This window comes from Benincasa hispida, chromosome 8 (assembly GCF_009727055.1).
Source record: "Benincasa hispida cultivar B227 chromosome 8, ASM972705v1, whole genome shotgun sequence".
NCBI lineage: Eukaryota > Viridiplantae > Streptophyta > Magnoliopsida > Cucurbitales > Cucurbitaceae > Benincasa > Benincasa hispida.
Window position 1 is genome coordinate 60,576,530 of NC_052356.1, and position 25,532 is coordinate 60,602,061.

Genomic DNA, 25,532 nt, shown 5'->3' on the forward strand with positions numbered 1-25,532 from the left:
CTCAATTCAACTTTTTCTAAAATTTAGATACCAATTTGGACCCTAAAATTGGAAAGTTCACTGTTGACACAAAATTTAATTATATAGAACCAAAATAAATATTACTTTTACTAACAAAACTGTTGAATACGTCAAAGACTTATTAGATATAAAGTTGAAAATTTAGAGTCCTATTTGACATTTTTAAAATTCAAAAACTTGATAGACATACAATTAAAAACTCGAATATCTAAACATAATTGTAATGGGTGGCAAACTAGAGTTTACTATTTGCAAATATGAGTCAATTATCAGGATTGGTTACTAAAATTAAACATTAAATATATGTACCAGATAGAAATAACACTAAAAGAAATTACTTTTCTTAATTTCTCAAATTTGACATCTTTTTTTAAAAACAAAATAAGAAATGATAACATTATCAAACAAGCCCATAATTTTTTTAGAACTTTAAAAATATGAAGTCTATAAGTAATAAACTTCTATCGCTGATAGCCTATGATATCACCGATGGACTAAGTCTATTATAATCTATTGGTGATAGACTACTTGAATCAATGAATAGACTTTTATCAACTAATATATAACAATTTATTAGTAAATATTTGTTTGATAACACTTTTTCTCTCGAGTAATTGAACATTGATGTATAAGAGTTAGTTACTTAAGATCAAACTAAAAGTCTAAAACTTATAGAAGAATTCACGGACATATTTATATATTAGTCATTAAAGGATTCTATCATTTGATTGAAGAATTTATTGACTATCACTTATGTCTTTAAATGTCAGAAAAAATTCACTGAAGTCCTATTTAAAATGTTAAAATCTGAATTTGGTAATTCTACCATTTAAAATTGATGATATTAATGATAGTAGTTATATATATAACTTAGGTAGATAATATCACTGATATAACTTAGGTAGATATTAGAGATATCAATGATGTCGGTAATATAAATTTGGTAGATATCGATGATATTTGTGTATTAGTGATGGAAGTTAGGTGATATCAATGATACCCGTGTATCAGTGATGTCGATGATAGAAGTTCGGTAAACATTAGTAATATTCGTGTATCAATGTTATCGATGATAAAACTTCTGTAAATATTGGTGATACCAATGATATGTATAAAAGAAGTCTATCAAAGATAAGAATTTACCATTGATATTATCTATATAAAAGGAGTCTATCATTGATAGACTTCAAAAATCGAGAGCTTCTACCTTCGATGTTTTATTGTGCCTTCAATGAACTTTTTGGACATTTTCTATTGGCTGAAGGTAACTTTTGTTAGATTTGCAATTAATTTTAAGTTTTGTTAATGCAATATTTTAGCATCATTTTTCCATATATGCAAGGAGCCCCTAATGATGTAATGTTTAAACTTCGAAGGCTTATTTCACACAAACAAAAGAGTTCAAAAACTCGACGTGCAATTTAGCATTCCTTTGAATCACATGATTAAACCAAACTGGAAAATCAAAGATCTACAACTTTTTCTATTTTTATGTGATATGAGGGAATCAAACCTCTACCTTTAAGATCGATAGTACAAAATTTATATTAGTTATATCGATGGTAATGGTTTGATGAAACTATATTAATTATAAGAAGGGTCAAAATCAGATTACTCATAAATTTAATCAAGTTGTAATTAATGTAGTCTCATTAAACATTAGGAAAGAAGTTAATTTAAATTCGTATGTATATTTAAGAAAAGGAATTTTGAGAACTTGCTCTACATTATTTTAATTAGAACTAAATTTTGTTAGTTGTTGCCTAAACCACTTTAAGAGGTTGAATGTCAATCACCAAAGCTATAATTATTTTAGTGGTCGAATGTTAAGGCAAGTTTAGTTATTTTCGAAGGTAAAAGTATAGCAAATTAGTTTTCTAATTTTTAATTACATTAAATTACTCCAAAATTTCAAGTTTACGTTTATTTAATATTAAATTTTAAAAGGACTTTATTAGGTTTCGTAATTTTTAAGTTCAAATCTATCACGTCTTTGAAATTTGAAAATATTTATACTATATCCTTAACCTGAATTTTATGTTCAGTATGTCTCTGAAATTTAAATCTTTTTCTAATAAGTTCTTGATCTGTTCGATATTTTTTTAAGTTCATAAACCAATTAGGTACTAAATTGAAGGAAAATTATTTTAAATAAAAAAATTGTTGAAAATTTTAAAATATAACAAAATATCATCGTCTATAATGATAAACTCTGATAGATAGTCTATCAGAATCTATCACCGTCTATAATGATAGACTCTGATAGATAGTCTATCAGAATCTATCAGTCATAGAGAGTGACATTTTGTTATATTTGTAAATATTTTAGTTCATTTTTCTATATTTAAAAACAACCTTCAATTGAAAATTTAAGATTTTATTAAACATAAATTTCAATTTTAAGTCTAATATATCAAGTGATATTTAAAATTTTCAAACACGTCAGGGGCCTATTAGATACAAATATAAAAGTTTAGGGATATGTTAGACGTTTTAAAAGTTTGTGAATCTTTTAGACACGACGTTAGAAAATTTCAATGATCTCTTCGTATAAAAGTTGAGCTTATTCTAACTTAAAAAGAATAGACCAAATCAATTTAATATTTAATAAAGTGACACTTTATAAAGTTTACAGCATGAAAGTTCATGACTAAATAAACTTGTATTTTAATTTAAAATATAGACTTTTTTTTAGGTATTTTAAAGATTATTTAAGAACTATAAAATGATTGTCTTTAATTAGAGCTAAGAATTGTGATTGAAAAATTGACACATTTTCAATGATGATGCAAAGGTCTCCACTTGAAAGCAAATATATTGCATCAGCTTTGTCTTTGGTTATGTGGCCAAAGTCTTTGCATATATAATGATGAGAAAGTAGTATAGGTAACTACAATTCTCATATCATAATTCATTCTAAAGTATAAATTTAATATCTAAATTCATTTGGAAATTTGGACATTTCCCCCTTAATTTTTTTTAAAAAAATTTGTCCATTTCCTACCAATGGACTAATGAATTCCTTTTACCCTTCAAATGTCTTCCTAATACAAAATTTGTTTTTTTTTTTACAATAAATGGAATATATGAATTTAATTTTTATTAAAATTTGAATTATACTCGTTTAGCATAAAAATTTCATTTTTAGATATATAGAATCAAATATTCTCAAACTCAACAATCAAATGTCATAGATTGTTGAAGTTATAGTGGAGCTAAAAAAAGTGATTAAATGGCTATTTGAGAGTTATCTTTAAAATTAATATTTTTAACCCTTTCCATTTGATTGTTTCTTTAAAATTAATATTTTTACCCCTTTCCATTTTATTCTTTTTTCTTTTTAATTAAACTTATATATGAACCCTACTTCCATCATGAGTTTTTTTTTTTTTTTTTACATAATTTCTAATATTTTTTTTTCCAAAATCCAATTTAAAAAAATTAGGTCTCATTTAATGACGATTTTTTTAGTTCCCTGTTTTCGAAATGTGTCCTTGTTTCTTCCTCCCAAATTTTTAATTATGATTTTCATCTTTTGGTTAAAAAAATACTTGAATTCCTAATCAACTTTTAAAAACAAAAATAAGTTTTCGAACACCACTATTTTTAGTTTCCAAAACTTAGCTTGATCTTTTAAATATTATTTAGAATAAAAATAAATAACAAATTAAGCACAGAAATTTATGGATGGAAGTAATGTTTATAAACTTAATATTCAAAAGCAGTTATCAAACAGTTATATATAATTATGAAAATTTGTGCGAAAAATAAGCACAATTTTAAAATTTTAAAACTAAAAACAAAATATTATCGGACAAGTTAATCGTGTGGTCAAAACATATTTGCCGCAATGCATAAATTTGTCTTAAATATTAGAAACGATACCATTTGTCAGGATCTTAGTTCTTCCGTCCCATGACACTAATTTATCTCCTAAATTTTGGTTGTATCAATTTAAACATTAAATTAATAATTGTATGAACAATTTAAACTCTAAACTTTTATAGGTGGATCAATTTAAACTTTAAATTTCCATAAGTAGATTAATTTAAACCCTTAATTACGTTCATTGAATAAATAATATGTGAGATTTATAATTTATCAATTTACTCCTAAACTTTCATAAGTAAATAAAATTATACTCTCAGTTAAAATTTCCTTTGAAATTTATCCATGCATCAATTTCATTCATCCATTTTGTAATCCGATATTTGAAGAAGCCTACATGTGTATATATATATATAAGAATTGAATGGATTGATAAATATTCAAATATAAAAAATTTTAAATTAATTCACTCCCAACAATGTAGAAGTTTAACCGAAGAAATTAAAGGAAACAATAATTGTATAGATAAAAACGTTCTATTTTTTAAAAAATAGTTCCCTAAAACATGAAATGTAGTTGCATAGAGACAGACATGATTGCCTAATCGTACGTCTCCCAAAAAGAAAATGTGGGATCGATATTGATGTACGACAGATAAAAGGATTAGTGCTTCACAATTTCAATCGGATATCATAACTTCCAACTTTTTTCCCTTTTTTTATAAGGAAATATCCCCAAGCACTTTGAGACATAGGGAGATTAGATTATTGTGTTATGATTTCTCCCTTTTTTTTTGTTTAAATCATGAATGAAACGTATAGTGTGGTTGATTGTATTATTGATTCTATTCTCTTCATTTTTATTCAAATTTAATCCACCAACTCATACATCAAAATGTATATTTTAGCATAGTATTTGTATTATCAATCTCGAAGTTAGAGGCTCGATTCTCCTACCCCACATATTGTCAAAAAAAAAAAAAAAAATGTGTATACCACTTGTGAATGTATACTTAGTTATCTAGTTGGAGAGTCTTTAGCATGGTTAGAAATTTTGTAGGCTCTATTCTTAGTGTTGAAATGTCTTGAATCTGTTTGCTAGTGCTTCGAACAACTTAGTATGGGGGTCTCGCTGACCAAGTTTAGAGCAGTGCGATATATAAACTCTCTAACCTAGAGGCGCCGTTTTTTATGTAATTCTAAAAACATTCTCTCGAAATAATATTGTTCTCCCTCTGCCCGTGGACATAGCTAACACACTGTTAGTGAACCACGTATATCTGTGTGTCGATCTTCCTTACTCTACGTTCCTTTTTGTGTTCTTTAATTGTCGATTTCGCAACACTTAGTCTTTAGTATAGTATTTATACTTCTGTACACTCCTTGCAAACATCAACCTGTGATAAATGCATACTTTAACATGGTATCAGAGCTCTTTCTTCCATAATTTCTTCTTGCTTCAAATCTGTCTGACTTCAAATTTTTTAGTGGACGTATCCTCAGATCCGGTGAGTCAGCTCACTTCCTTGCGCTTCCAGATCCAGAACCAGTCAAGACCACCGCTTGGGTAACCTCCACCAGTCTGGTCAAGCTACGACGTTCCTCTATTCCAGATCCGGTCAAGATCCGCCAGGCATTCCAGTCAACCTGAGTTCACTTGGCTTTGCCAGTCCTCTGTTCCGCCAGGCATTCCGGTCAAGCCTTCTATCTCCAAATTTTATATCTGGTTAAGATCAGCTCAACTCTTCCAGATCTGATGTGCTTTCAGATCTGACACGAGCCGAGCTGAGTTGATCCGGTTAAGTCAAGTCAAGCCGATCCTGTTAAACTGAACCAAGTCGATTTGTGTTGACTAAGTCGAGCTGATTCAGTCAAAGCCAAGTCGTTGAGCCATTTTCAGTCAAGCCAAGTAGTTGAATCAGTTTCTTCTCTTCCCAAGCTGTTTTCAATCAAGCCAAATAATTGAGCCAGTTTCTTCTCTTCTCAAGCCACCAAGCCACATGGAAAAAAATCGTGTATTTTGCCTCATTAATACTATTCTTGATGGGACAAATTACATTACTTGGACTCATCAAATGAAGAGCTTTCTAATTAGGCATAAATTATGGTGCATTATCACTGGTGATATTCCTCAGCCAATCAAGATATCCACTAAGGACAATACTAAATTCATCGAACGATTAGAGGATTGGGATAGAAAAAACCACTAGATCATCACTTGGCTCGGAAATGCGTCTATACTGGCCATTCATGTTTCGTTTGATGTGTTTGATGATCCCAAGAGTTTGTGGGATTTCCTGTCTACCCGATTCCAGTCTGTTGGCTTAGCTCACTACTATCAACTGCACAATATGCTTGTTAATCTTAATCAGGTGACAGGGTAGTCTGTTAATGACTATTTGGCCACGCTTCAGCCAATTTGGGCACAATTGAATCAAACTAAAATTAATACTGATCATCTTCGTCTTATCAAGGTTCTTATGGGGCTTCGTCCAGAATATGAGTCGATTCATGCTGTTTGCTACATCGTAGTTCCCTCTCGTCACTGGATGCAGTAATCCAGGAAATTTTGTTTGCAGAAAAATATTTTGGTATCACTTCTTCCCAGCAATCTAAAGTTGTCCTTGGAAGCATTCATTTGGCTGGTACTTCTGGAGCTACCTTCTGTAAAAACTGCCAGCTTACTAGGCATAAATTTGCTGATTGCCCAAAAGTCGAGTGCAAATACTATCACAAATGAGGTTATATTCTAGACAACTGCCCTACACGACCACTGAGACCGCCGGTGTTAGGATTGGTATCCTAAATCTCTTTGTAATCTCGTAGTTTATAAACTTTGTTTAAACATATTGTTGTTAATACAATAATTATTATTTTGTAAGCATATACTCAATCCAATAAACGAAGATTCGAGGTTATTTCATGTAATTTAAACAAGTATGTAGAGACGTACAAGTGGATCTTGTTTAAATAATAACCTAAATGGTCTATAGTAGATAGATAAGGCTGGGTACTTTATCCTGGTGACACTATGGATACGCCCCGCTTTGTAGGTGTTACAAGTGTTGTAAAGTGCTACAATGGTCTGATACTGATCATTCATATGGAGACAGTGAGCGGGGGTATTCTATACAAAGAGTTTGTATAAGACTGGAGTGATTATTCTCTTTATATAACACTGTTAATAATAGATACTTACATTTCACTAGGATGACCATAGGTGACATGACCTAAATCCTGAGTGAGTTGTGAACTCCTGCTCATAAAGGGGGTCCTTTGATTTGTATGGATGAGAGTGTCCAGATTATCAACTCAACAAGCCTACCATTTTGGGCATTCGTCGGACTAGGGAGCTGGGAATACAGCTACCCAAGACGGAATTCACTCATTTCCCGATGCAGGGGTAAGTAGATAAATTGCTCCCTTAAGGGCTGATTCCGAGTCTTGAACATAGTGGGCACACCCTCTCCTGGCCTAAGAGGGACTTAGTCATAGTTGGACTATGACTTATTGTTCATTAGAGGAATCAGTGGTACTTAAGGAGTTAGATGTAACTACAGGGGTAAAACGGTATTTTAACCTAACTATACTTATGAGAAATTTGTAAAGGGTCATCGCACTATTGATTGGCTATATCCAATGAACACAGAAATTTATCTGTAGCGCAAAGAGTGCAGCTGTCAGTTTTTTAGTGGAGTGACCGGTAGTTAACGGATGTTTGAACTCACATCACTTCAGCTTCTTGCTTATTCTCTTTTTGCTGCTATCACTGACTGCTATATATCAGTGGCATCTCCGCCTCGGTCATGCCTCTTCCAAAAAACTCCGTCATTTAATCTCTAGTAACAATTTGAATAATGTCTCCAAATTTGTATCTTTTGACTGTTTGAATTGCAAACTTGCAAAACAACCTACATTATCTTTTTTCAATCCAATGCTATAAGTGATCAACCCTTTGACTTAGTTAATTCTGATATTTGAGGACTTGCTCCTATCTCCACTATCAATGGGTATCGTTATTTTGTCTTGTTCATTGATGATTACTATTGGTTTACCTGTATATATTTTCTTAAACATCGTTCTTCCCTGTCTCAAATATATATTGATTTTGCTAATATGGTTCACATCTAGTTCTCTCACACAATCAAGGCACTGCATATAGATAACGTCTTGAAATATAAAGACTTTAGTCTCCTTTCCTTTCCCACCCAAAAAGACACTCTTGTTCAGCACTCCTGTCTCCATAACTCTCAATAGAATGAGCGAGCGGAATGGAAACATCGTCACATTTTGGACTTTGTCCGGACCCAACTTCTATCTGCCTTCTGCCTTGCAAAATTTTGGGGTGAAGCTGCTCTTACCTTTGTCGACACAACCAATCGCCTTCTTTCCTTTGTTCTTCAAAATGATTTTCCGTTCGAACGCTTATATGGTACTTCTCTTAATTACTCTAACCTCAAGGTCTTTGGTTGTGCATGTTTTGTACTTCTTTACCTCCATGAACATACCAAATTAGAACCACGTGCACGTCTCTATTGCTTCCTTGTCTACGGAATTGAACCCAAAGGTTTTCGTTGTTGGGATTCTTTTCTAACAGATTGCGCATCTCTTGGCATATCACCTTTTGGGAGCACACTATGTTCTCTAGTCTCTTGACCTTTCATGATTCTCTCTTGAGTCCTCTTCCTTATATTTCTAACGATGTTTTTTATCTTTTCCCTTCCCTGCATCCTCCTCTGAAGCTTAGTTTGAGCAATATGTGCTAGTCTCTGTTGATCATGATCAGTCTTCTGCCTCACTTGTGGAAATTAAACCTGTTCATAACCCTACTTCTCATATTCAACGCTTCACTAGGGTAAGGGCACCTCCTACTCATCTTCAATATTTTCACTATTTTTCTACTATCAGTTCCTCGGTTGAACCTACCTCTTTTCATGAGGCAAATACTAATCCCCTGTGGCAGCAAGCTATAAGAGAAGAACTTCAGGCTCTAGATAAGATGGACATATGAGACTACATTGATTTACCCCATGGTAAAAAGCCCATTGGTTGCAAGTAGGTCTACAAGATCAAGACTCACTTTGATGGTTCTATTGAGCGTTATAAAGCTCGGTTAATGGAAAAAGGCTATTCTCAGGAGTATATGATCGATTATGAAGAAACCTTTGCACCTGTGGCACGAATGACATCTGTTTGGTGCCTCTTAGCAGTTGCTACAGCCAAACAGTGGCCACTTTTTCAAATGGATGTCAAGAATGTCTTTCTTAATGGGGCCTTATCTGAGGAGGTGTACATGCAACAACCCTCAGATGTCTCTTTTCCATCCCAGAAGGTATGTCTCCCATCGAGCATTGTATGGTTTAAAACAAGCCCCTCGGACTTAGTTTGCAACTTTTAGTTCCACCATCACTCAACTTGGATATACATCCAGTCCTCATGATACAGCACTATTTACGCGTTCATATTATTCTTCTTCTATATGTTGATGATATGATTATTACTGGAGGTGACCCTTAGGCTGTTTCTGATCTATAACGTTACCTTGGCGAACACTTTGATATGAAGGATTTGGGCTCACTTAGTTACTTTCTTGGCCTTGAAGTATCATTAAACTCTGCTAGTTATTCGTTGTCTCAACCAAAGTATGCCTCAGATCTTTTGGTACACTCTGTTATCACTGACTCTGCTACGGCTTCAACACCACTCAATTACAATGTTCGCTTGACTCCACTTGATGGCATTCCACTTGAGGATGCCAGTCTCTATTGTCAACTTGTTAGCAGCCTCATTTATCTGATAGTCACTCGTCCTGACATTGCATATGCTATTCACATTGTTAGTCAATTCATGGCTGCTCCTCGGACCATACATTTTACTGATGTTCTTTGTATCCTCCGTTATGTCAATAAAACTTTAGGACATGGACTTCAGTTCTTTTCCTAGTCTTCCCTGATTTTTTTCTGGCTACTCTGATGTTGATTGGGCTGGTGATCCAATTTACCGACATTCCACCTCCGGTTACTGTTTCAACCTCGGTGACTCTCTCATTTCTTGGAGAAGTAAGAATCAAAGTGTTGTTTCTGTTGGGGTTGATGCCCTAAAGTCTCGTGTCCTGTAGTTTGTAAACAGTTTGTATGAGCGCTTGTATTGTATAATATATGATATTTACTTCACATTTTGTTTTTTGCTCAGTTATGTGTTTTATTTATTTTACCACAAACCAATAAACATGAAATCTCCAGTTATCTGTATGTAACTTAAGCATGTATGTGGTGACATACAAGTGGATCATGTCTAGAGTGATAACCAAAATGGTCTATAGTATATGGATATAGGAAGGAAACCTTATCCTGGTAACACTATAGATGCGACCCACTTTGTGGAATGGTCACAAGTATTGTGACTTATCACAGATGGTCTGATTCAATCATTCGTATTGGGGACATGCGAGCAAGGGCGTCCTATACAAAGATTTTGTATAAGACTTGACCACGAAGTGTTAACGTCTCGTTATATAACACCGTTCATGACAGAGACTTCACTTCATTAGATGACCATAGGTAACATGACCTCAATCCTGAGTGAGTTGGGAACTTCGGTCATTGAGGGTGGTCCTTTGATTTGATGGGTGCGAGTGGCCAAGTCGCCGATTCAAACCTACCATTTTGGGGATTCGTCTGATTTGGGAGCAAGGAACTCTCCGAAGTAAGGGTAAGTAGATAGATAGCTCCCTTAAGGACTGATTCCAGGGCTTGAACGATGTGGCACCACACACCTTCTCTTGGTCCGAAAGGTGTTCACACATAGTTGGACTATGTTGTATTGTTCATTAAAGGAATCTGTGGTACTTAAGAAGTGAGATATAACTGCAGGGGCAAAACGGTAAATTAGCCCAGTTGTACTTACGAGCATCTGTGAAGGGTCATCTACTCATGATTGGTTATATCCGATGGATACAAAAATATATCTATGGTAAGAAGAGTTCAATTGTTGGTCTTTAGTGGAATGTCTAACAGTTAACGGATGGTGGATCTCGTGGCTAAAGAGTTTAGTCAACTATTCACGTATCATTGGAGCTTCGAGCCACAGGTCCATAAGGTCCCTTGGGTAGCTTGGATAAAGTCGAGAATCAGTATTTGGGTTAATTTGAAATTTTCAAATTGACAAAAGGAAGTTCGATTATATATGATATAATTGGACTGGTTAATTATATATGATATAATTGGCTAAATGTATTAAATACATTATTTTGGAGGCAATTAGATGTAAATATGATTTATATCAAGTAGAGGGGAAATTACTATAGTAGATATGTGATATCAAACTATAGGGTAAGAATATAATATGATTATATTCATTAATTATTAAATTGGTTAATTATATGATAATTGGCCTAAAACTTCTCTCGGACGTGCGTTAGTGGAAGAATCCAAAGTCGGTTATTGTAACTGAAGAATAAAATGAAAATTTGTTTCATTTTGCAAAAGTTTGAAAAGATCGCATCGGTGTGAAAACGTAACGATCGCATAGCTTGAGAGCCTATACGATAGTCGCTCATCGCCTAAACGAGCGTACACCAGCGCCTAAACGATCGCACGCTAGTCCCTAAACGATCGCTTAGTTTTCCTAAACGAGTGCATAGTGTGCCGCATTTTCTAAACGATCGTCTACCATTTACTAAACGATCGCTTAATAAAACCTACATAATCGTGTAGATTCTTCTAAATGATAAGCACATAGCTATACGATAACTCCTTTTCTCTCCCACTTGCTTATCATCTACACGATTAGTTCTTTCTCCAACCTCTACCAAACTCACCAAAGACCACACTTTAGATTCTCACTCCGAGAATACAAAAGCTCCATTTTGGTGGTGTCGTCCCCGCTGTTGTTCACTTGTTCATGATTGTTCGTGTTGCTACCGTTTGTGTAGACGATCGTGCTGCTGCAGCCGACTTGTTTGCTGGGCGATAGAGTGCGGGTGGAGGTTCTTCTGCTGTATCTAAGTTCCAAAGCTTAAAGAGGGTCTTCAACTGGTATGAGAACTCTTTCCTTGTAATTTTATTGTTCAAATCATGCCTTTAATTAGTGTGAATTTGCATAATTGTATGTTAGAATGTATGTGTTGTATTTTGGTCACAATGAAATCGAAAAGACCCGAACGTGCTCATAGATAAATTTTGTTTCTGTTTTTTTTTTTTTGTTTTTGAAAATTAAGCCTGTGTGGACACTACTTTCACCTTCAAATTTCTTCCTTTGTTATCTACTTTTCACCAATGGTTTAAAAAACTAAGTCAAATTTTGAGAACTAAAAAAAGTAGCTTTCAAATTATTGTTTTTTTAGAATTTGGCTAAAAGTTCAACCATTATACTTAAGAAATATGCAAAATCATTATAAAAAATGTGGATGAAATAAGTTTAATTTTAAAAAACAAAAACCAAATATCAAATGATTATTAATCGAACCTAAAAACTTTGCTTTCACCATTGAGAAAGAATAAAATAAGAAAGAAAGAAAGGAGGAAAAACCAAAAGGGTTTCATGCTCTTGCTCGTGGAGTTGGTAGGGCTTACTTTGGGGAAACTCGCCTTAGTGCTATTATGGTTGATAGAATAATGATCAGATATGTAGACCACGAATACCAAGTACCTTGCGCGTGCTACCTCCTACCCTTCTTGTCTTCATATCTAATTTTTAGTGTGGGTGGTAAAAAGTTGACGCCCCATTTGCTTGGTGACCAAATGAATTTTTGAGCTAATTTTAGATTTTTTCAAGGAGAGAGGTTTAACCTCTAACTCTTGGTCATATCTTAACTAATTGAGTTATACTAAAGTCAGCTAATCTTAGGTAGATTGGCTTTGATATTTGTATATGATTATTCTTTAGAAACATGAATATGTAGGTTAAAAGTACTAGTTCGACTTTCTTACGTGTCATTCTTTGATAGTGGTTCCATACTTAAAGAAATGACACTAATCTCAACTTGGTCGACATCGTTTGGAAAGATCCTATAGAAATAATTACTTTACTAATATAATAAAAAGCTTAACACCGTTAATTCTTATTCAAAAACTCAATTATTTCCAATACTTTTGTCTTTTCACTCTTGTTCTAGATCCTAACCTTGGGGAGCACTAATTTGATAAAAGGCTAAACAACGTTAATTTTTATTCAAAATCTCAATTATTTTCACCCATATTTACCCTTGTTCCACATTCCTAACCTTGGGGAATTATTCGCGAGCTAAATGCAGACGAAGATGGGAAAGTAATCATTATTAATGTACTTAAATTTCAAATTTTATTGTTTAATAGACCATGGATAGATTTGAATTGAACATTAAGATTTAGTTTACATATTTGAATAATTTGATAGGTAATAATTTCGTTTTATCTAAAATTTTAAGTAATTGCTCTTTAAATTCAAATTCTCTGTGTGAAACTAACCATTTAGATGATAACTTTTCATTAATTATTTTCTTTAAAAAACAACAAAACAGATAAAAAATTTCAGCCAAAAAAACCAATTCACCACAAATTCCAATGTCCAACTATTTCTTACCATCAATGACGAGTAGTAAAATTCGGGGTAAGCTTTCAATATGTTGTCTGATCCAAATAAGCAAAGAACAGAAGCACATAAATAAAAAAGCATGTAAATACATAATGGTTAAACCATTTTTGGACACAATGTCTCTTCCAGGGTTGTTTCAGCAAGGATGGGCAATTAGACAAGCATCATATCTTCCATTTCCTGAATGACATAAGAAAAATCCTAGTTTGTAGGCAATAACTTCTTAGGAATGTGGTCTATGTTGAAAATCAACCTAACAAAGCTACTAAAACCATACAAAAACAATGGTTCCCGGCAAGGAGTTCCGTTTGGAATTTGAAGCACATGCCAGAGGCAACAGAATGATTTGGTCCTTTGCACAATGATTCACAAATCAATAACTGGATCTCCTTGCTTGGTTGCCAAATGGGTTCTATGTCAATTGCCACACCATACTTTTATTTTCTCACACCTTAAAATCACTATGAAGAAATAAAATCAAGGCCATTCAAAAAGAGAATCATGAGGATCAGAAAGTGAGGGAAGTATGCCATAAAAAATCATCGACGCCACTCTCCGTCCCTTCCACCATGGTCACCTCAACTGCAATGTGAATTGATCTTGTTAAATCAACAATTGACCTAAAAGCTTAAGCCCATGAATGAAAATAAATTTAATATTATATCATCAACACTCCACTTGATGGGTTGAAATATATAGAAGACCCAACAAATGGAAATCAAAATTAATTGGAGAAAATAACATCATTGCAGAGGTCTGAACCCAGAACCTCATGGACCACCTACTCTAATACCATGTTAAATCACCGATGAATTTAAAAGCTTAGCTAACGAGTGAAGATGAATTTAATATTATATTATTTAACATATCTAATCATCACCAGGCTTGCCCTCCGAATATCCCCTTCTCTGGCTCTCCTTTTTCTCTTCTCTGGCTCTCCTTTTTCTCTCTCCCTGTCCCAGTAAGGTCGCTCCCCTCATAAAAAGAAGCTTTACCTGGCAGGTATCCATTCAATCGAAGCAGCTTTCAACAGAATGTCTTCCTGAGAGTGGTGTCATTGGTGGTGGTTGATAGCTAATATAGTATTTTGCAAAATAAGAGAGAAATTATAGATTTTACAATATAGTGAGCAAAGAGGAAGTCTAGGAACTGCCACAAATAGGTGAGTGAATCCCAGAAAATTAAACCAACTTAAAACAATAGACTTTTTTGCATTTTGATTTCAAATGACTGCTAAATGAGAATAGAACCTCGTTTAAAAAGAGCTTTATGAGCCACCAATCTTTGTAAGATTGGCATCTGATCCAGAACCATACAAACCAACGCTTATCCTAACATAATGAGTTGATCCAATCTGACAACCTCTGTTGCTTTCTCTCATAAAAGATTTATTGAAGTGCACAATCTTGAACTCAAAATGGGTTCCTACTTCTATGGTTACCAAAGTGGTGACCTAACCAAGATGTTAAATTTTCTGAGGTATGTAAGCTATCATGGCCCTGAATACTCACGTAATTTTCTTGAAGAAGAAAAACATCTAATCCAAAAAGGTTTTAGTCAGACTAAAATGGGGATCTCACTACCTGACGCAATAATTGGTAGACAAAAAGATGGGGAACAAAGATGTATATGGACCCACCATTAAGCTGTGAAGGAAATAAACCAGATGGAGAAAAAGACAAGCACATACAGCAATCAATAGCAAAAGTCCATTTAGACCAAAGAGTAGCAGACCACCCATGGATGGATAAAACGGATAAACCCTTGAAATCCAGAAGAAAATTATTACCAACACTTTCTTTCAAGATGCCAAGTTCTTGTCAAATTACAAATGCAAAATATTTTTTAGGAGATGCTAAGTTCTTGTTAAGTAATTTGCAAGAAATATGAAAGTTATGTACGTATCTAAAATCAAAATCAAACTAATAAAAATATTGTCAATCTTTTGAGTGAGCAGTGTATCTTCAACTGATACAAGAGAGATTGCAAAAAGATTAACATAAGTTTAGGACGTACAGCTGAAAAACAACAATAAAACAGGTTACGCTTTAGCTTTTCCAGCCTGCAGAGATTGAATCCTTTGCTGTAACTTCAATATCTGCAAGACACCAAACCAAAAATAAGCAAATGAATTGCATTGTATTTGAGTAATATCCAAAGCAGAAAAGGTTTATACAAACCAACGAACGATTGTGCTGAAATAAGGAAGATGTTTTTGTTTCTAGAACAATTGTGACAAAAGAAGCCTTTATCCCATTCAACTTATACTTTCAATGTCAAGGATTACACTCACAAATTCATCATGAAAACAATTAATGCTAGTTTGTCTCAGTGGTTTACGTTCTGGCTTAGCCAGCCCCCATTTTGAGGTTCCGTCATTCGTTGTTTGAAAGGTAAACGAGGAATATTGTTGCTCTCCTTTCTTTGTTGGGAGAGTTTCAGTGCTCTTTTGAGAGAAGGGATTTTCGATTATAGTGCCTTAGCCCTCCAGAGGCTTTTTCCTATAAATCCTTCTCTTTGACGGGTCAACCCATCTCCCAAGAGAGATTGGTTTTTCACTAGATGTGGTGAATGAAAATTTCCCAAGCAGGTTAAGCTTTTTGTTTGGCAAAATCTCCATGGAAGGGTTATTATCTTGGAAGATGTGTAACTTGATGGGGTCTTGGTGTTGCATTCTTGCAGGAGGGCAACAGAGGACCTTGATTAAACGTTGTGTGGACTTATTCCTTTGATTAGTTTGGTTTTAGGCTAGCCAGCGTGACTACAGCAAAATGATCAAGGAATTCTTTTTTCATCCTCACTTTAGAGAGAGGAAACTTTCGTGGCAGACAGGGGGTGTATGCTAAGGTCCCCATTCACGCAGCTCCGGTCCAAGGGGCGATAAGGATTTTGTCCTAAAGCTTGGATGTTTATCTTGTCCATCAAAAGAAGTCAATCTTCAACTTCTTCCTCTTTCAAATTTCTTCTATAATTGAGGTTCCACAAATCTGACTGGTTGTCCCAAAAACCACCCACCATTTTGTTGTTGCCTTTTGAGAGTTGCTAACATTGATGCCAGGGAGCTTAGTCTTACTATTCATATTTGCATGAAGGCACAAAGAACCTTAAAACTTCTAATAACTTAGAAAATTCATAAGCTTTTCCAGAGATGAGCAAGAAAACAGGATTATATCACCAATTACAAGTGGTTTATAGGAGAGACCTCTCCGATGGAAGAGCCTTCCAGAAAGCCTGTGCTCATACCTCTCTGGAAAAAAGGCAGCTACAAGAATCACGGACCAGAATGAAGATGAAAGGTGACAGGAGACATCCTTGTGACCTTGTCTTGTACCCTAAAACTTTCCCCTAGGTTTTCCAATTATAAGAATGGAGGAGAAATACTCTTTAACCCATTATCTCCATCAGTTTCCAACGTCTTTCAAGAATTTAATGTAATCTAACAACGCCCAATCCACCTTATCAAAAGATTTTCAAAGTCAACCTTTATAATAAAACCTCTTCCATTCTAAAAATCAATCAATTCATTTGCAATAAGGTTAGCACCGATATTTTGTCTATCCTTGATGAGAAACCTTTCTCCATCACCAATCATAAACATGCTACTGTCAAGTTTAGATGGCTGACTTCGGAATTTGGGACCTAAAGCTAAGGGACCATTTGTATGGTGAAAAATTCAAGATTCCCATGGGTCATGGATGGCCATCTAGATTACTCCTTTTGTTTTGCATTAATGTGAAATATCCATACATCTTGAGAGCATATAGGGGCATTTATCAAATAATTTTGGAAGCCCTCTTGCAACATGGACTTTTAAATGTCCTGTAGAGGGCATACCCAAATGACATATTTGCTCCTCAAAATTTTCTTTTATATTTTTCTTTCATCAATTTTTTTCGCAGTTTTTAGTTTGTAGTTCAAAATAAAATAATGTATTCTTTTTTTATATATATAACTATAATCAACTATGCATTCATGCGCAAACAAATAATCATATGCAATTAAGTACAGTAACATTTTACATTTAGATATAAAATAAACTTTAGTTCAATTGAATAATATTTTGATTATTTCCGAACGAAATTTAAAGTGCTAGGTTGCTTTACTATACATTTTCAATAGTTGCCAAATACTTTTGTATTTACTCTCTTGTACAACTATTGAAATTATTTTTTTCATTTTTTTTGTACTATATTTATTTTCATTCTTAGTTTTTTTGTAATCACATAAAAATTAGTAAAGGTATTATTGGTATAATACATAATCTTTAGATATTCCCATACATAAATACTACAAAACAAACAAAGTTATCCAAATATTTCCAAACATTCTTTCAAAACAACATGGTAATCTAAAATGCCAGCATTTGAATTTTCAAACATCTACAATTTCGGACATCTGAATATTTCGATTGTCTAGATTTCCATTAAAAAAACCGGCCCTTATTCCCTAAAAAGGAAGAAACTGTAGGATGGATTAAAATAAATCACCTCTTGTATACAATACACTAATTACATTTAGAATACATTCGGTTTGGAAGCTGGAAAGAATAGGCATTCTCCACCAAATCCCATTTACATGATTTGACTCACAAAGGGGATGTTGTACACCCCCTGCTGCCAAAGGCTTATTTGGATGTATATTGTTATGTTAGAGCTTCTTTTGGGCAACTAAGGAACTATAGGCTTTTGCAAAAAAGAATCAATCTTATGCTAGAAGTTTTTACAACATTATCTTCCTCACTATTTCTAGGTGTTAACTGTCTCCACGTTTCAATTCACTCTTTTTTTTTCCCTTTTTTTCCTTTTATATAGAAACAATTTTCATTGGGGAAAAAAATGAGAGAATACAAGGGCATACAAAAAACTAAGACCACATTTTCATTCTTATAGTTTAGCTACTTCTATATCTAACCGAAGAAGTTTAATGTAACTCCTTGTCAGACCCCAATAGTCAATACATATGCTATAAGGGGTAGAAATGAGAATTCACCCCTTAATGTAATGCACATGTGAGAAAGCGTACAGTGTGTTTTGTGTCTTGTGTTTAGGGAAGTTAATGTGTAGAAAGTCTCCAGGATGAACGTATGTATTACAGTAGTTAGGAGTCTATTTCCTTGCTAAGGAGGGCTTACCACCCTCTCGAATAGGTGGGGAGGGGTGGTAAAAACGTGAACTGTGTATTTTGGCCTCTTATTGTAATATCAAGACATCTCTCCCTCCTTTTTATTTCATACATCTATGAAATTGATTCTGGGTTTGCTTACAATATATAAAAATATTTTGTGTTCATAATTTTAAAATAAATTATTTGACTTATTTATGGAGGAAAAGAAATTCATAAGATTAAAAAGAAAATCTGCAAAGAGGAAGAAGCCCTATTTAATCATTTATGGAGGAACCATAAATATATCGTATGAAAGAAAAAGAAAATGCCTTAACTCTATTCTGTCAATATTGGCATTCTTGTTTTTCATTCTTTTTTCTTTTTTCACTTCCGGTCCTCAATGTTTCAATTGGGAAAGGACTTCGCTGTAGTTTCAAAAACCACTACTTAGTCCAGCTTCAATAATTTCTACCATGAAGTTGACCTAGATGTAAGGTAGCAGACAGAAGCTCATGCATCTTGAACTTTGTTTTGCATCAAGGAAAAAGGGGATGAGGCAGAATGCTCAAACAAACTTCCCTAAGTCCAGTCATTTTCTAAATTTCCTACGGTTTTAAATCAAGTTTAAATTTCAGTTTCTTTGTTTTCAAACTTTTTTCTCCAGACACATTTTAAGTATGCCTTGTGTATTCATCATATCTGAAGACAAGAAATCATTTTGTGGATTCTCCTTATACAAGCAAGAATCAGACAAAAAATGTTTTATTGCTTTATTTTTGGGTTCTGTAGATATCAGCCACAGGTTAGCTTTAAGATCTAGAGAAGGAAGAAAAGTACTAACCGCATCTCTCTTGCTATTTTGCTTCTCTTCCAAATCTTGAAGGGCTGAATCAAGACGTTTCCTGAATTGTGCAAAAATCATTGAATTAAACCACATGAAAATGGTGACTGGGAAAACTATATTGTCATTATTATTAAGATATATGGAAGTAGTTTCATTATTATCAAGGTACATGGAAGTAGAATGTTACAATTTATAAAAAATAAAAAAAAATAAAAAAAATGCAATATATAGATTTGGAAAACTGGCACCGCAAATAGAAGGTAAACTGTATCTGTCCCATTTTAAATCTCCCTCCCTATTTCTTATTGATAGTCTCGACTCTGCTCTGACCTATTTCCTTCTTTTCGCCTATGTCCTTCGTTATGTCCAACTCTTTCTCCATCTGCCTGCCAGTTCTTTTTTTGGTAGGCTTTTTTTGCTCAGGCAGGTGTTCTTTGGAGCAATGTACTATAGAATAATTGTTATTGCCTACGTCCTCCAAACATGAATTCTTATTACCTGCATGAGACAGAGACACAGGCAGATAGAATAGAACATATCTCACACAGGCAACTCTTTTTTCTTTTTTCCTCTTTTGCTAGGGTGAGAGACATGTTCTATCCACTTTGAGCTCAACTTTGGGCCTTATATTACATACTAATAAGAATTCCTGTGATTCTAAATTGTCATATGTATATCTTATGTCGTGATCTTGTTCATCTGCCTATTTGCTCTTCTTTTTTCTCCACATATTTTGCCGCTCTTTGTTGTTCCAACTTCTCCCTTAGCAGTTACATACTTCAAATGCACTATATACTTACATACTTAAAGGCAATAAATGCACTATATACGTCTGTAATTGACGTTGTCAGAAAAATCTTATGGATGGAATATAGAAGAAACAGGTAGTTTAATACTTGCACCATGCCCTTCATTCAATATAAAGTGACCTAGTTTTTAGATGTTCTATCTAATCTTATTTCTGTCCCTCCATTTCAAAAGAACTTAAGCATGAGCTTCAGAACTATCATATCTTGGTATGGGTCAAAGAAATCACAAACAAAAGAGGAGTTTTTGCATGAATCATGAAACTGGAAGGCAATAATTGGAAGCAAAACTTGGTTCTGGTAGTTTGAGCATCTATAGAGAAAAAATGGTAGAACGGTCATTGGCTATTATTAAGATTCCGTCCATAAACCTGGATTACTGAAACCTTGGAGGACTCTTCCTCCTAACAATCTTTCCTTTGTAGAAAGGCTGTCTCCAGCAAATTTCATTTTCTCTATTTAGAAAGAAATAGATATAGGCATTGGAGAAAAGATCGGGAAAGATTTACACAACCATAGTATCTTTTTTTTATATCATCATTGATTTGAAGTGGTGTGGCCTGAGTGACTAAGGAGAGTTCTCTCCACGAAGTCTATCAAAGAATCTTTATTATCAATCAAATGTTAATGAATATACGGGAGCAATTCCCTATTTGTAGAGAAATGGAAAACGAACTAAAGTACTTTTTCTTATATATACAAATTAAAATACTAAAACAAAACTTAAACGACTTAAAAAAGAATAACCTAATTGACAAGGTAAACTCCCTACATCATGAAGAGTTATCTTTCGCAGAGGTTTTCTCTACCCGAACCTCTAGTTTGTAACCTTTTTGTTGTTTGGAAATATATGTTGTCTATTTTTTAAAATAATAATAAATAAATATAAAAATGAAAATATAAATAAGAAAGGCAATGGCTCCTACCAAATAGTCTAGGATTTTGCTTGATTGATTACCGAACAATATTATGATGATAACTAGTGCACGATCTTTGAGAACTCTTAAATAGTCTCCCAAAATTCTCCCTTACTCTCAAACTCAGGGGAGGGAATCAATTTCTATGTATTCACCATTGAGCTATGCTTATATTGGCCAGTTGCATTGCAGCATTTTGAAATTGCTAGATCCTTGGCCTTTGGAGGTGTTGAAGACTCAGATAAGTGCTTAGGCCAACCAAAGAGAATTATCTTGTGAAAACTTTGAAACTTCAACTTACAAAAATAGTGAGAGTAGAGCACTCATGGAAGCAAAATGTTCAAATGGCTAGGCCAAGGAGATAAATGTATTACTTTTTTCTCATAAAGGTGTCGGCATTAGAGGACGTGTCTTATTTTGCAATTTTGAAGTAGTGATTATCGTAATTAAGCCAATTTTCTGGATATGGGTGTGGGTGCTAACATTCCTAATTCTTTCAAAGTGCTTTTACTCTAAATAGGATTTCTTTAGAACTCAAAGACATGGTTGTACAACCTAAAGAAAAAAAAATCCTATTTTCTATGTCTGTATGGTGGCATCAATACAGTCGACATATTGATAAAAGAAGCTCCTGGATTGTGTCCGCCCCTAGTTGGTGCGTTCTTGGTCACATATGTGAAGGAACTCTTATGCACATTTTGGTACATTTTGAATTTGCAGAGACAGTTTGGAATAGAATCATGGCTGCCTTCAACTATCACATGGTCTTCCCGAATCATCCCCTTATTCTACTGAATATGTTGCTTATCTTTCACCCTTTCAAGAAGGACAAGGAGATATTGTGGACTTTCATCATCAAAGCCTATCAATGGACCATTTGGATTGAGCAAAACCATCACATCTTCGACAACAAGGAAACGAACTACACACAATATTTTGGTCACTTTTTGTATATATCTCCCTCATGGTGTAAATTCACTTCTTTCTTTTGTGATTACAATCTTACTTCTCTCATCTCACAATAAAATAGCATTATGTAATCCCTCATGGCAATAATTGCCCTTTTGCAATTTCATACCATCAATGAAGTTCTGATTGAACATTCCATCAAAACAAAAAACAAAAAAACAAAACAAAAAGAAGAAGAAAAGATCCTGTTCAAGTTAGGTCATTACTTAGAACTCAAGGACACCGATGTACAACCTATAGAATAGATCCTATTCAAGTTAGGTCATTACTCTAAATCAGATTTCATTCTATTTTCTTAACAAGTTAGGACTGAGAGTCTGAGACCTATTTCTTGGAAGATAGTCAGCATTTGGAAAGATTGTTATCCATTTAAAAGATTAAAGCAAGCATGATAACCTTGGAACTTGCAAAGCTGCAACCTATATTGCCACTCTTCTGAATTTTTAGTCGTTGGAATATTCATAAAAAAGAATTTGCTTAAGGTGGAATTTTTTAACAATGATGTTCTTACTTGCATTAGTGAGACTTCTTTTATGTCATAATCCAAAGAAAGTGATGGCTTCACAAAGTATCTAACTTCCATCCCACCAATTTGGTAAAACTAGCGTTTACAAAATATTCCAAGATGCTTGTAAACAAGTTGAAATGATTCTGCATGCTACCATTTGCTGCATCATCCAGCCTGTGTTGTGTCTAGTCATCCAATAATTGCTCCACGGCAAGATAGTGGATAACAAGAGGAAGAAAAGATGATGGGTTCTTTTTTAAGTACGATAAATATGAAAAGGGACTTGAACCTTCCAACCTCGAGAGAAGTAGATGGCTTGAGTGTTGAGCTACGTTCATATTGGCAGGTGGGTTGTAAAGATTGACTTTGAAAAATCCCACTATATGATAGAACAAGATTTTCTTGAGGTTGTTGCCACTTGGAAAGCAGGACTCTTTAAAGATTTAAATAAATAAATAAAAAGAAAAAGAAAAAAAGAAAAGAAAAGAAAGACCAACTTTCATTGAGAAAAAACGAAAGAATACAAGGGCATACAAAAACACAAAGCCAACAAAAGGGAGCACCCTAGAGAAAGAGTCTCCAAACTAACATGTGACCTTGCAAATAACTATAAAAGGAACTCATCTTTTTCTGGACAACCCACCTAACCCTACAACATTTGGGCGTCAAGGAAACCCGTATGATATTAAATCCTAGGTAGGTGGCCACCATGGAATGAATCCATGACCTTTTAGTCCTTTATCAAGGTTATCACTGATGCCCAAAGAGAAATATTAAAATTCACTAGTGACCAAACATTGAAATGATCCCTCTTAATCCCCCTAAAGATTCTTTTATTTCTCTCCCCCAAATGCCCCACAACAAAGCACACACTCCAACTTTCCATAAGAAACTCCCTATCCCCTTACACAACGAATGGAGGAGAAACTCCTCGATCATGTTAATAAAAGCTCTATGATGTGCTAACAGAATACCAAACACTCCAAAGAAGTAGTTCCAAACTGAACGAGCTTAATTACAATTCCAAAACAAGTGATCCAAGTCTTACTCTTCCCTCTGACACAAAATACAGCAAAAAGGCCTAACTAAGGCTAGCAACTTCCTCGAGAACCTACACAAGGTATTAATTCTACCGTGAAAAACCGGCCAAACGAAGAACTTCAACTTTTTTGGAATTTTCACTTTCCAAGAACCAAGAAAACTATCCACCATCATCTCCAACATCTTTTTTCCATTTCCTCAATAATAAAATAAGCCTATAGGTATTACAATTATCGAGCCTCTAAAGGTTCTAAACAAGGTATTTCTCTTACTTTGTTTCTTTTCATGATCCTAGCTAATATTTCAAGTAGTATGCTCAGCAAGTGTATCCAAATTGATACTCTTCAAAGGGGTTGTAAATAGGCAAGTACAAAATCCATATCAATCAATTGCAACTTCTTGATGACAACACCCATTTTGTCTCCTCCATCTTGCTTCCGTAAAACATCCAGCATAGTTTTAACGTATACAAAGTTCATAACATGATCAGCTATCTATGGTTAAGCTAGAGTCATCCAAAAGGTAAAAACCACCTCATCTAAAACAAAGTAACAATTTGATGACTGTGAGAGAGACATAAGATATACGTAAATTGTATAGGACGAACAACATTTAAAATATATATATATATATATATATCTTATTAGGTAATTAGTCTGATGACGGTTCTCGAATGACTAGGGTTATGGTATTATGATCACTACTATCCAGTAACTAAAAAATTATATGGAAAACAAATGAAAAAAACATACAATTCTGCAGAGATGTATTCAATTCTCTTGCGCACATTCGCATTTGCTTCTGCCAAATCTTGCTTCACGAGCACTGGACCAATCAGTTTATATACATTTGCGTCGTCGTTAAGCAGATCCAATTCCTGCATAGGTAAAGTAAAGAAGCAGATAACAAGTTCACATGTAGTAGCAATGAATGCAAAAAATGCACCCTGATAAGAATGCTTTGAATTCTTATTGTATACCAGATTGTATAAATGAAAAGAAATTTCCATAATCTAAACTACATGTCAAATCAAGTGGAAAAGAAAAAACCCTTGACCCAATTTGCCCCTAATGATCTCTCGATTTACGTATTATAATTCATCATTACACAGAAATGTATAAATTGAAACGGAAAAAGGGAATATTAACACAATTCATTCTATTTTTTGCAACTTCTGCACGGATAGAAATACATGAGTCAGTAAAATGTCTTATCGTACTTCCCATCCTCGCTACTGAACTATGCACAAGCAAACACGTAAAGGAAACAAGTGAGAGAGGTGGGAAAACCTTAAGAACGAGCTCGTTCTCACCCAGCTGAATAGTGTACTTCTTCCTCACTTGGTGGTTCTTCGCAATATCTGATAAATCCATTACCATGTTAGGGTTTTCGTGAAAGTAAATTGACAGTATTGAATCCAGATAGCACATAGTTGACACAGTATTTTGAATTGAAAATATTGATGTTTTCAATAAAACGTGTTAATCGAATGAACAACAGGGAGGAAACGAGAATGATTAGAGGCTCGCCTTTCTGTAGCTTGCTGAGATCGTTGGCTTTCGTCTCCAGCTCGCGCTGTAGCTCTCGAAGAGCGCTTGTAGAACTCATTCCGACTCAATCGTCGACTTCCTCTGCGTACCTGGTGCTAGAAAACCTGCGCGCGGAAGGCTAATCGGAGACGAGTTTATTGATTAACGATTTTAAACGGGAAAAATACATAGGTTAACATAAATTTAGTTTTTGGGAAAATATCCTAACTTTGACGTTGTATCAATTTAAACTTCAAACTAATAATTGTATCAATTTAAATGTTAAATTTTTATAGGTGTAACAATTTAAACCATAACTTCCATAATTGTATCAATTTAAACTCTCCATTATGTTTTATTTGAATACATTTTTTAAAGTTTACTATTTAAATTG

General features: G+C 34.1%; 1 protein-coding gene across 4 annotated transcripts; it reads right to left on the bottom strand.

Annotated features, from left to right (window-relative positions):
- Positions 1-13,415: 13,415 nt before the first annotated feature.
- LOC120083614 (prefoldin subunit 6) lies at positions 13,416-25,313 on the bottom strand. Of its 4 annotated transcripts, none has more exons than XR_005483479.1 (7): positions 25,139-25,313; positions 24,899-24,969; positions 24,362-24,486; positions 19,366-19,426; positions 15,438-15,519; positions 14,417-14,463; positions 13,416-14,003 (listed from the first exon to the last, which is right to left on the bottom strand). XR_005483479.1 is itself a non-coding variant. In XM_039039441.1 (6 exons), the coding sequence occupies exons 1-5, from the start codon at positions 25,215-25,217 to the stop codon at positions 15,463-15,465; spliced, it is 393 nt and encodes a 130-aa protein (XP_038895369.1). In that variant the 5' UTR covers positions 25,218-25,312; the 3' UTR covers positions 13,416-14,003; positions 15,438-15,462. The 4 variants fall into 4 exon arrangements, 2 of the variants coding, with proteins under 2 accessions (XP_038895369.1, XP_038895368.1); XR_005483478.1 differs by having other exon boundaries at positions 14,302-14,463; XM_039039441.1 differs by lacking the exon at positions 14,417-14,463 and having other exon boundaries at positions 25,139-25,312.
- Between the last annotated feature and the right edge of the window lie 219 nt (positions 25,314-25,532).